A 13,098-nucleotide genomic window follows, 5' to 3' on the forward strand; every position below is an offset into this window, starting at 1 on the left:
TCTTTACGCTATTCTGTCTGTTCATATGTGCCATCAAACATCAAAATGAATCCTGTCTGTTTTCTACTCCATGCTGTCTTAAAAAAAGACTAGTTCCTTTTTCATAATCAATAATCTTCACACATTCAACTTCCTCAGTCCTTTTCTGTGACTGTGAGCCTCGTGTGGTTTTGGTGTTTATTAGGTCATCATTAGAGGTTAAAACCTGCAGACCTCTGCTGCTGTTGTTTACACGTTGTCATGGAAACACTTCCACCTCAGTTATTAGAAACTGACTTCAAAGATACAATGAGGAACTAACAGGTCTCAGACCTCTGATACACCATCTTATCTGATTGACTCTTCATCTGTCTGTTCATGTGTGTCAAACATCACCATGAATCCTGTCACTACTGAATCCTAATTCTGTTTCAACACATATTTTATACATTTTATTTAACAGACATTAGAGTGGGAACCACAGAAAAAGTCATTTTTAAATGGGAATCATTTGTCTAACTGGTCATACTGGTCCTGTGCACAGAGAAGTGTCACATGATGAGGTCATGGTTATAAACATGAAGTACTTTGAAATGCAGCAGTGGAAAGGAAGTGTGTTGTGGTCTTGGTGGTGAGTGGATGGATACATTCACCCTTAACTACTACAATATATAATCCTTTATGTATTTACTTTTGGCTTTCTTGTAAAATACAATAATGTTTAAATTTAAAGCAAATATCCTCCACCTACAAAAGATAACTCACAAGTGATAAAAACTGTCTGAAGCCACAAAGAGGAGGAGACACTTTGCTCATTACAGGAAGTAGATAGTGTATTTTCTGCATTTTGAGAACTGAGAGCGTGAGAAGAAGACAGAGAGAAAGACAGAGAAACACGATGGTTGAACTCAGATGGATTAATTTTATTAAGACAGTGAAATAAGCAGTTTCTTTCTAACATTGACACTACAGTCATACTTTTACTGAGACAGTCAAATATACTATTTGTATTTTAACAGACGTCTTATTTCAGTTCATTTATCACATATCTCTTTCAAACTCTCAACAGCAGTAACTGGACAAACCCTCTACATCACTGTCAGAGATGGAGATGAAGCCACTTTGTCCTGTGAAAATGTGATGACTGATCAGGATAAATGTGACAGAACTACCTGGTTCTTTGATGGTTCAACAAACACAGCAGTAGTAGAGCTGATTAAACTTGGGCAGATTGGTGAAGAAGCCAAAGCTAAATCAGACAGACTGAGTGTTACAGCGGACTGTTCTCTGGTTATAAAGAAGGTCACAGTTGAGGATGTTGGTCGTTACACCTGCAGACAGTTCGACAGATCAGGACGATCTAGAGACTCTAATGTTCTTCTGTCTGTTGTTAGCAGTGAGTATTTACATCATAATGTTTTCAGATCAAACTGTCTTGTTAGAACAATATACTGAAACATTACAATAATTATGATTACAGTGATGAAGTTAATTTGACTCTTGTTGTCTTTCTCTCACAATATCTCCATCTTCACCAGTGACTGAACATAAGGACACTGATGAGGTGAAGTTAAACTGCTCTGTGTCGATATATGATGTATGCAGACACACAGTGAAGTGGCTGTATGAAGGAAGAGACTGGAACATAAATACCAGAGACACAAAGATATCACAGTCTACCTGCTCAGTCACTGCAGTCTTACCAACTTCTAATTTTATTTATACATCGAATTATAAGTATTTGCAGTGTAAAGTCACAAATCTCATCAGTAATGAAGAGCAGCTGTATAACTTCAGTTATCAGTTATCAGGTAAGAAACCAGGTGAGAAGATGACGAGCTGTTTAAAATTATTTTATTCTAATAAGAAATATAACAAACTACATTTGTTTATTTGATGTATTTTAAATGTAGAACAATGTGTTTTTATTTAATTATTTTAAAGTTTGTTGGTTTTAATTGAATCTGTCAGGTGTGGTTGCAACAACATCAAAACCTGAAACAACACGATCAACAGAACGATCAGAAGGTAAGCAGTAAAGTCATTTATATGTATTCAACATTTTATTTAATGTATTTAAACACTGCTGGCTTCAGAAACATGTGTAAACAGCTGTGTTTATATCCCTCCACTGGTGACCAGCTGCTGCTCACATCACATTCAGATTCCTGACACTTACTTACAGAAACTAAAACAGCTTGATGGACTGAAACCTAACAAACTTCCTCTAAACTCTCTATTCATTGTGTTTATGTAATGTCTGTTGGTACCAACGTCCTACTGGACTCAAACTTAGCTTCATGGCACTTACTAGTTGTTCTCTCTTGACTCAACCAAGTCTCACAGCAAAACGTATCACAGCTACGTTGGTCCACAGTGCAAAACGGAGCCATGGTGATGGTGTCATTCATTTAATTCTCAGTGTAAAATGTTATATTTGAAGATAGTTTTCGCATTAAAATGTGTTTTGATGACATTTCTAGAGAGAAATATGCATTTTGTTTTCACAATCTCTGTTCAGTGAATGTATATGATGTCTAGTTTATCACTTATTACCAAGTAGTTTCCAAGTGCGCCACAAAATTGTAGGAATACAACGTTTTGTCATTTGCTGTGGATTACGTTTGTTGGTAACGTTTTATAAATACGTTTCCATTAAATATAATTTAGTTTTCCTACAATAAGCTCGGCCATGCGCGGTAATATTAATTCAAAGTTTCTTGTATTTATTATTTTTCTGTGAATATTGTGAGATGAGAAGAGATTTAGAAGAGCAGTAATATTGGTGACAGGCTGATGAGGTTACATTTAACAAGTGATTTGAGATCGTTAACAACAAATAATCTTTCTGTTTTTCACTGAACGTGCTCATTTTAATGAATAGATTCATTTATAATTCCTGTGTATCTTACAGTATATTAATGATTCATCAAATGTCTCAAATATTCTTTCTCCTATAATGTTTGCAGATAACACATCCCTAGTGCTCTCTCACTTTAATTTCAATTCACTGATGAAGGAAGCTAATCTTGGTTTAAATGCCTACACTTCATGGTTCTGACTAAACAAATTATCTTTAAACATGAAAAAGATCCAAGTTCATAGTTTCAATGGTAAAAACTCATATCCAAAAGATTTCTCTTATATATATATTGAGTCAGTTGAGATGACTCAAGTATCTTCAGTACTTATACTTCAGTTCTCAGTTATCAGGTAAGAAACCAGGTGAGAAGATGACGAGCTGTTTAAAATCACTTTATTCTAATAAGAAATATAACAAACTATATTTGTTTATTTGATGTATTTTAAATGTAGAACGATGTGTTTTTATTTAATTATTATAAAGTTTGTTGGTTTTAATTAAATCTGTCTCGTGTGGTTGCAACAACATCAAAACCTGAAACAACACGATCAACAGAACCATCAGAAGGTAAGCAGTGAAGTCATTTATATGTATTCAACATTTTTATAGATCTTTTGAAAGCATTTGATACATTTAACCATCATATTTTACTGGAAAAGCTGCATAAATATGGTTTTCATGATACTACATACACAGAAACACACACACTTACTCTCATTTTCCTGGCTTTATTTCTTATTGTTGTAACTAAACAGTTCTCCCTGACTCTTCAGTGCTACAGGAAACACAGCAGCACTGTTTGGAAATGAGCAGATTTATAAAGATGTTGAAATTAAATCAGACAAACTGAGACAGTGTTTTGTCAGGTGGAAAGAAAAATATTTCTTGGAAGGTTTTTCCCATATGTGAAAATATGTGAAGTAAAATTTTGGCTAAAAAAACACAGACCTGCTCCTTAAAATGTTTTAAATTTGCCAAAAGCTGTTAAATGTTTAATGGAAAGGGGAAAAAAGTTTCATCTAATTTCTTCTAAAACTCTTCTTTACTCCACAGTTCGTGCAGATTGTTCTGCTCTGATCTACATAATGTTGGTGATGCGTGTGGTTGAATTCGTCCTCATCACTGTTGTTACTGTTCTCATCACTGTTGTTACTGTTCGTCACTTCAGAGCTCGAGGTGAGAAAATGTTCACCAACCTTTGTTCAGTCTGATTAACACAAACTGTAAGTTTAGAGCTGAAATGTTCCTCTGATTTGTTTAGCAGGGAACCAGAGACCACCTGATGACCACACTGTGAGTTGATGTATAAAATCAACTAATAACGTCCATGTTACTGTAATGCAGGACTGTGAATGTCTCACTGTTTGTGTTTGTGCAGGTTTCTTACTCAGTAAGAAGCAGAACAGCGAGGCGTTCAGGTCCAGCAGCCAGTCAGGTAAATATCTGATGGTGCGTTCAGGGTCTACTGACTCCACTGTGACCTGTGTTCAGTTTAAAACTTCAACAGTCAGCTGGGAGGAACATCTGGGAGTTTGAGACTCTTTCAAATTCATTTATTTGTATATATAAGATTATTTGTGATTGTGTTGAATGTAGAAACCTAAAGGTGAAAGAAGTGGGGTTGTGATTTGTTAGTTTTCAGTGTGAGTGTGTCAGACTTTGTGTTTCTTTGTGTTGTTTTTCACAGGAGATGAATGATGAAGATGATGGTGCGGTGAACTATGAAAACTGATCAACCACTTCCACACCAACATCAGCTCACCAGAGAAACGACTCCCTGACTGTTATATCATTAATATCCTCTCAGTTTTACATGACTAGTTGAATTATTTACTGAATGAAAGAATCATAACATCACTTTGACTGTTTTTATGATGATTTTCAGGATTTATTATTGTAATAGCTTCATTTGTCCAGCAGGGGGTGTAGTGAGTTAACTAGTAGCACTGTGTTCAAAGGAGGCTGTCTGGAGTGTAAATAGGCAAAATACATTATATGATACATGTTGGTTGATAAACTTGCTGTCAGGCATTTTAATGTGTTAGTGTTGTAGTTAAAGATGTTTTAGTTTGAACTTTTTACTTGTTTTTGTATCTTTAAAAAAAAAGTATCACCTGTTATTGTTTTATATGCAGTATTTTCTTACATGAATAGTTGAATTATTTACATAAAGAAAGAATCATAACATCACTTTGAGATTTTGACTGTTTTTATGATGATTTTCAGGATTTATTGTTGTAATAGCTTCATTTGTCCAGCAGGGGGTGTAGTGAGTTAACTAGTAGCACTGTGTTCAAAGGAGGCTGTCTGGAGTGTAAATAAGAAATGTTCATATGTTTTGTGTCCTGAGACACTTTTTAGTTTGACAAGAATATTAACATCTGGATTTTATCTCTAGTTATGTAAGAAGCATAGTGTGAGTTTTATTAAATGTGTTTTGCTGCATTATGTCTCTAACTTTTCTCATGTTTTCACTCATTTAACTCCCTTAAATCTGCTTCAAGTGGAAGAATTTAGACTTTAATTTAAAGTTTTAAGACTTTCTTGGCTGTTTTGTAAGTTGCAGCAGCTGCAGCTCAGTTTCATGTTTAAATTGTACAGAAGAAATAATTTTAACTTTCATTTATCATTGTTGTTAACATGTTTATCAGGAGTCCATCATGTGTTTGGTTTGAATGAGTCTTCCTGCAGTCAGACTTCTCTTTGTTACATCTGATAATAATATAATATGCAAATAAAGAAATATTTACCATTTAATTTGACTGTGTTTTGTGATTATTTCATGTACTAACAGTGTTGTGCTGCTGTTGTTTCCACATTCTCACCAAAACACTTCACACATCTCTCATTTCTCAGAACATTTAACTGCAAAGATAAAATGAGGAACTAAAAGGTGTCAGATCAACAAAACATCATCTCATCTGTTCTTTCCAGCAGCTACAGCATCACCATGTTGCATCATGAGCATCAAGACTCAAAGTTTGACTCTTCATCAGTCTGTTCATGTGTGCTGTCAAACATCACCATGAATCCTGTCTGTTGTCTAATAAACACTATATACAGAAAAGAAGAGTTGCATTATTACAAACATTTATCTTAAATAACAATCTTCACACGTTCAACTTCAAACATTGACAGAAATGCATCATGGGAAAGGAGTGTGCACAGTATGAGTCTTAATATTCAGTTGTTTGCTTGTTGCAGCATTAGATTGACTCAGTTTGTGTTTTAACCCTCCTGTTGTCCTCGAGTCAAGGAAGGAAGGGAAGAAGGAAGGAAAGGAGGTAGGGAAGAGGGAAGGAAGGGAGGAAGGAAAGGGAAGGAAAGGAGGGAGGGAGGAAGGAAGGAAGGAAGGAAGGAAGGAGAGAAGGAAGGAAGGAAAGGAGGGATGAAGGAAGGGAGGAAAAGAAAGGAAAGAAGGAAGGGAGGAAAGAAAGGAAGGATGGAGGAAAGAAGGAAGGAAGAAAGGTAGGAGGGAGGGAGGATATAAGGAAGGAGGGAGGGAGGGAGAAAGGAAAAGAGGAAGGAAAGGAGGAAGGAAGTAAGGAAGGAAGGTAGGAGGGAGGGAGGAAAGAAGGAAGGAGGGAGGGAGGGAGAAAGGAAAAGAGGAAGGAAGAAAAAAGGAAAGAAGGACAAAGGAAAGAAAGAAAGGGGGAAGGAAAGAAAGAGAGAAGGAGGGAGGAAGGAAGAAGGAAGGAAAGGAGGAAGGAAGGAAGGAAGGAAGGAAGGAAGGAAGGAAGGAAGGAAGGAAGGAAGGAGAGAAGGACCGAAGGAAGGAAAGGAGGGAGGGAGGAAGGGAGGAAAGGACAGAAGGAAGGGCGGAAAGGAAGGAAGGATGGAGGAAAGAAGGAAGGGAGGAAGGTAGGAGGGAGGGAGGAAAGAAAAAGAGGAGGGAAGAAAAGAAGGAAAGAAAGGAGGTAGGGAGGGAGGAAGGAAGGGAGGAAGGGAAGGAAAGGAGGGAGGAAGGAAGGAGGAAGGAAGGAAGGGAGGAAGGAAGGAGGAAGGAAAGGAGGTAGGGAGGAAGGAATGAAGGAAGGAAGGAAGGAAGGGAGGAAGGAAGGAGGAAGGAAAGGAGGGAGGAAGGAAGAAGGAAGGAAATGGGGAAAGAAGGAAGGAGAGATGGAAGGAAGGAAGGACATGAGGGAGGAAGGAAGGGAGGAAAGGAAAGAAGGACGGAGGAAAGAAGAAAAGAAGGAAGGTAGGAGGGAGGGAGGAAAGAAGGAAGGAGGGAGGGAGGGAGAAAGGAAAAGAGGAAGGAAGAAAAGAAGGAAAGAAGGACAGAAGAAAGAAGGAAAGGGGCATGAAGGAAGGAAAGAGAGAAGGGAGGAAAGAAAGAGAGAAGGAGGGAGGGAAGAGGGACAGACGGAAGAAGGGAAGGAAGGAAGGAAGGAAGGAAAGGAGGTAGGGAGGAAGGAAGGAAAGAGGAAGGAAGGATGAAGGAAAGGACGGAGGAAGAAAGAAGGACGGAAAGGAGGAAGGAATGAAGGAATGAGAGAAAGAAGGAAGGAAATGAGGGAGGGAGGAAGGTAGGAAAGGAAAGGAAAGAAGGAAGGGAGGAAAAGAAGGAACGACGGAGGAAAGAATGAAGGAGGGAGGGAGAAAGGAAGGAAGAAAAGAAGGAAAGAAGGAAAGGGGGAGGAAAGAAAGAGAGAAAGAGAAAGGGAGGAAAGAAGGAAGGACAAGGAAGGAAGAAAGGGGGATGGAGGAAGGAAAAAGGAAGGGAGGAAAGAAAGAGAGTAGGAGGGAGGGAGGAAGGAAGGACAGACGAAAGGAAGGAAGGAAGGAAGGTAAGAAAGAAGGAACAGTCAAAACAGACGTGGTCCATTTGACCCGGGAGGACGACACGAAGGTTGAAGGCAGAAACATATTGCTTACACATAATCAGGTCTCCATCCTACATGTTCAGTGTGTTCAGTCTTTGTCAGGCTGCTGTGACCTCTGACCTCTGACTGTCTGTAGCTTCTGTTATTGCTGATCAAACAGTTTTTGACAGTTTGGATGAAAATGGGATGAACTCTGTCAACTTACAGTGAATTCAACACCTGACAGAAAACAGAATAAAACAGACTAAATGTCTCTACAACACAAACTACTGTACAGACTCTGACAGTTGAGAGCATCCATCTTCACACCTTCAACTTCCTCTTCTTATTTTTAGGAGGTCAAACACGTCATTGTGACAAACACACCCTGGTACCAAACACAGTGTGCACTTGTTGAATCTAAATATGGTTTAATATGGCTGCTCTGAATGCAGAAACATATTTCTTTACCTTGTGATCCATGATTACATCCCAGTTTCACAGGATCTTTGTCAGATGTTGCAGTTATGTGATATGTGTCTTAACCAATACTGAGATGCCACAGAAAATATCCTCTTTATTAGGAGGAAATCATTGAATATAAATACATGTCTTGTGCACAGGATGTGACGAAAGATGAATAACCTTGAAATTCTGCAGTAGAAAGGATGTGTGTTGTGGTTTCAGTGGTGAGTAGGTGGACACATTCACCCTTAACGTCTACAATCCTTTATGTATTTACTCTCAGCTGATTATAATATAAGATCTTATATAGATATGAGATACTGCAGATGTGAGAGGTTGCTTTCTCATGAAATACAAAAATGTGCAAATTTAGAGTCAGTATGCATCATCTAAAAAAGTTAACGGACAAGGTAGAAAAAAAGACGGAAGCCACAAAGAGGAGGAGACACTTTGCTCATTACAGGAAGTAGATAGTGTATTTCTGCATTTTGAGAGCTGAGAGCGTGAGAAGAAGACAGAGAGAAAGACAGAGAAGCACGATGGTTGAACTCAGATGGATTAAAATGTTTTTATTTCTGATTCTGGGGCTTCAGTTTACAGGTAAGATACAATAATCTTATTATATAACTTTATATTACTGAGACAGTCAAATAAGCTGTTTGTTTTTAACATTCACACTACAGTCATATTCTTATTTCAGTTCATTTATCACATTTTACAACGTAGTAAAAAGTGGAGAGGTTGTGATATGTAGCTCAACAAGCTAACAAAGTCCTGTCAACACAACTACATTTCTGCACATGCTCAGTGGCCTCACACACAACTACTGTCCAAAGACTAGAGACAAGGTCTAAGTAACCACTAAGTAGGTTATTAGTGATGACTGATTCATGTACACACTTCTGGGACAAACACAGAGCAGCAAGCACACCAGTTATCATCAGAAACATACTGCTGGGGTCTCACTGGTGATTTTCAGAGATGAAAGTATTCTCTTTGTCTGGTGCCTTGATAAAGTTTGGCCTGTCTGTGACTGTGAGCCTCGTGTGGTTGTAGTGTTCATGTCGTCATATCAGAGCTCTGCTGCTGTTGTACCCACATTCTCACCAAAACACTTCCCCTCAGTTCTCAGAAACGGACTTCAAAGATACAATGAGGAACTAACAGGTCTCAGACCCCTAGTCACCATCTTTCTTTCCCAGCTGCTGCAGTATCACCACTTTGCACCGTGAGACTAAAATTCTGTCTTTACGCTATTCTGTCTGTTCATATGTGCCATCAAACATCAAAATGAATCCTGTCTGTTTTCTACTCCATGCTGTCTTAAAAAAAGAGTAGTTCCTTTTTCATAATCAATAATCTTCACGCATTCAACGTCCTCAGTCCTTTTCTGTGACTGTGAGCCTCGTGTGGTTTTGGTGTTTATTAGGTCATCATTAGAGGCTAAAACCTGCAGACCTGTGCTGCTGTTGTTCCCACGTTGTCATGGAAACACTTCCACCTCAGTTCTTAGAAACTGACTTCAAAGATACAATGAGGAACTAACAGGTCTCAGACCTCTGATACACCATCTTATCTGATTGACTCTTCATCTGTCTGTTCATGTGTATCAAACATCACCATGAATCCTGTCACTACTGAATCCTAATTCTGTTTCAACACATATTTTATACTTTTTACTTTTCAGACATTACAGTGGGAAACACAGAAAAAGTCATTTTTAAAAGGGAATCATTTGTCTTACTGGTCATACTGGTCCTGTGCACAGAGAAGTGTCACATGATGAGGTCATGGTTATAAACATGAAGTACTTTGAAATGCAGCAGTAGAAAGGAAGTGTGTTGTGGTCTTGGTGGTGAGTGGATGGACACGTTCACACTTAACTTCTAAAATATCTAATCATTTATGTATTTATTCTCAGCTGATTAAAATATAAGATCTTATATAAATATGTGAGATTATATAAAGGTACTGCAATTGTGAGTGCTAGCTTTCTCATAAAATACAAAAATGTTCAAATTTAAAGTGAATAAGCTCCATTTACAAAAAGGTCACAAACTCACAAGTGAGGAAAGACTGAAGCCACAAAGAGGAGGAGACACTTTGCTCATTACAGGAAGTAGATAGTGTATTTCTGCATTTTGAGAGCTGAGAGCGTGAGAAGAAGACAGAGAGAAAGACAGAGAAGCACGATGGTTGAACTCAGATGGATTACAATGTTTTTATTTCTGATTCTGGGGCTTCAGTTTACAGGTAAGATACAAAAATCTTATTAAATAATTTAATGAGACTGTCAAATATACTGTTTGTATTTTAACAGATGGTTGAACTCGGCTGGATTAATTTGATTAAGACAGTGAAATAGTTTCTTTAGTTTCATTTATCACATTTCTCTCTCAAATTCTCAACAGCAGTAACTGGACAAACTTTCCTCTACATCACTGTCAGAGATGGAGATGAAGCCACTTTGTCCTGTAAAAATGTGATGACTGATCAGGATAAATGTGACAGAACTACCTGGCTCTTCAGTAATTCGACAAAAACACCAGCAGTAGAGCTGATTAAACTTGGGCAGATTGGTGAAGAAGCCAAAGCTAAATCAGACACACTGAGTGTTACAGCGGACTGTTCTCTGGTTATAAAGAAGGTCACAGTTGAGGATGTTGCTCTTTACACCTGCAGAGAAAACGACAGATCAGGACGATATAGAGACTCTCAGGTTTATCTGTCTGTTGTTATCAGTGAGTATTTACATCATAATGTTTTCAGATCAAACTGTCTTGTTAGAACAATATACTGAAACATTACAATAATTATGATTACAGTGATGAAGTTAATTTGACTCTTGTTGTCTTTCTCTCACAATATCTCCATCTTCACCAGTGGCTGAACATAAGGACACTGATGAGGTGATGATAAGCTGCTCTGTGTTGACAGATGGACGGTGCAGATACACAGTGAAGTGGCTGTATAGAGGAACAGACTGGGACATAAACACTAGAAGTACACAGACATCAAGGTCTACCTGCTCAGTCACTACAGTCTTGCCCACTTCTCATTTTATTTACGAATCAAATTATAAGTATTTGCAGTGTAAAGTCACTAATCTCAACAGTAATGAAGAGCAGCTGTATAACTTCAGTTCTCAGTTATCAGGTAAGAAACCAGGTGAGAAGATGACGAGCTGTTTAAAATCACTTTATTCTAATAACAAATATAATAATCTACATTTGTTTATTTGATGTGTTTTATGTTTTTTAACAATGTCACTTTTTTCTTATTAAGTCACAGTAGTTGGTTTTAATCTAATCTGTCAGGTGAAGCTGCAACAACAACAACAACAAGAAAACCTGAAACAACAGCAGCAGAAAAAGGTGAGCAGCAAGCGAGCTGTTTAAAATCACTTTATTCTAATATGAAAAAATGACAAACTGCATTTATTTATTTGATGCATTTTAACTTTAAATATTTCATCATATTGCAGATGCTAAACGTGAAGCATGCTCTTACTGAAACTGTTTGTGATGTTGTTTAGGTCCAGATGGGAAAGGAAAAGCACCACCAACTAAGTCACCAACAAAGATGACAAATGATAAGAAGATTGAAAGCAGGATAATTACAGATACGGACACACCGATGCCTGATACACATGATAATTCAACTGGATTTAAAGGTAAAAACTCTGTCATTGGAACCATTATGTCTCTATGAACTGCTGACAGACGCTTCATTGTTTTAAAAGGGTTCGGGTTTGATTTACATTCACATGGAATTGGCTTTGGACACAGTGACAGAAGAAAAGTATACTATATGTTTTACCAAAACGTAGATTGGTATAAGAGAGATAAATAGATGCCACAAATGTTTTCACTCTTTTTTCAGACATGTGGTGGTTGTTCATCCTCGTGCCCGTGGCTTTAGTGGCACTGTTGATCATTTTTGTGCTACTCATCAGATGGAAGAGAGCTAAAGGTGTGAGGACGTTTACAGATTAAACTTTCATCAACGAAAAGCTTAGATCGACTTCTGATTTTCGACGGAAGTTAAAGCTGACTCTCTCTTTTCTCTTTTTAGGGAAAAAAACACAGATGGATGACAACATTGTGAGTTTAAAAATATGATTCACTTTAATTGTGTTTTATAGCTGAAAGAGAATAAGATGAGAATAATGAGTACACAACCAGCAACAAGTGAACATTACAAGCTTCATAAACTCGGTTTATCCACTCGAAATGTTCATCTATCACACTGCCTGTACCTCAAACATGCACAAGATGTATACTGCACATGTGTCCCGACAACATCTGTATTAACTGAACTGTGAGATGTTTTTTCACCACTCTACTAAACCTTATTTGTGCAGGGACTGGACTCAAACCCTGCAGTGACTCAGTCTGCTCCAGAGACCAGTCAGGACACGGTGAGATCACACATGACACTTCTGGTTCTTCTCTGACTTGCATAAGTGTCCACAGGTGTTTTTCACAGTCTTGAGAGTGTGCAATAAACATAGAAAAGAGAAGTTAGATGATGCAACTGGACTACACCAGAAAGGAAGATGAGTGTTAAGCAGTAGGCTGTTAACCAGAATGCTTTGAGACATCACATCACATGACCTCCTCTGCAGAAGTAACAGAAGTGTTTACTGTCATGAAATAGAAGTGAGACCACATTAATCTACATGTTACTCATCAGTATGTTGTCTTCACTGTGTAGGTTGATCCTGAAGATGGTGTTTCCTACGCCTCCATCAGCTACACCAAGAAGACCAACAGTAAAGCCCGGGTAAGAAGTCTGACTGGTTAGGATACTCATGTCAACAATGTGTCCACTTCATTACATGTTTTAATACACTGAACTGCATTTCACACATTTGCTTCTCATGCTGTTGCAGTGCGTTGTACTGTTGTTGTGTTTTCCACAGCAGGGTGCCATGATGCTTCCTGTAATCTTTCAACATGTGCCAATGCATTGTGGGGTATTACACAC

At 38.0% G+C, this 13,098-nt stretch overlaps 1 protein-coding gene across 1 annotated transcript; it reads left to right on the forward strand.

The window, feature by feature from the left end:
- The first annotated feature begins 1,091 nt into the window (after nucleotides 1-1,091).
- Nucleotides 1,092-4,665, forward strand: LOC133997664 (uncharacterized). The gene is made up of 7 exons (XM_062437343.1): nucleotides 1,092-1,375; nucleotides 1,518-1,790; nucleotides 1,951-2,007; nucleotides 3,896-4,018; nucleotides 4,107-4,135; nucleotides 4,221-4,277; nucleotides 4,530-4,665. Exons 1-7 carry the CDS (start codon nucleotides 1,120-1,122, stop codon nucleotides 4,572-4,574), a joined length of 840 nt encoding a protein of 279 aa, XP_062293327.1. The 5' UTR covers nucleotides 1,092-1,119; the 3' UTR covers nucleotides 4,575-4,665.
- The last annotated feature ends 8,433 nt before the right edge of the window (nucleotides 4,666-13,098 follow it).

The sequence above is a fragment of the Scomber scombrus genome, chromosome 17 (genome assembly GCF_963691925.1).
Source record: "Scomber scombrus chromosome 17, fScoSco1.1, whole genome shotgun sequence".
In the NCBI taxonomy this organism is placed as follows: domain Eukaryota; kingdom Metazoa; phylum Chordata; class Actinopteri; order Scombriformes; family Scombridae; genus Scomber; species Scomber scombrus.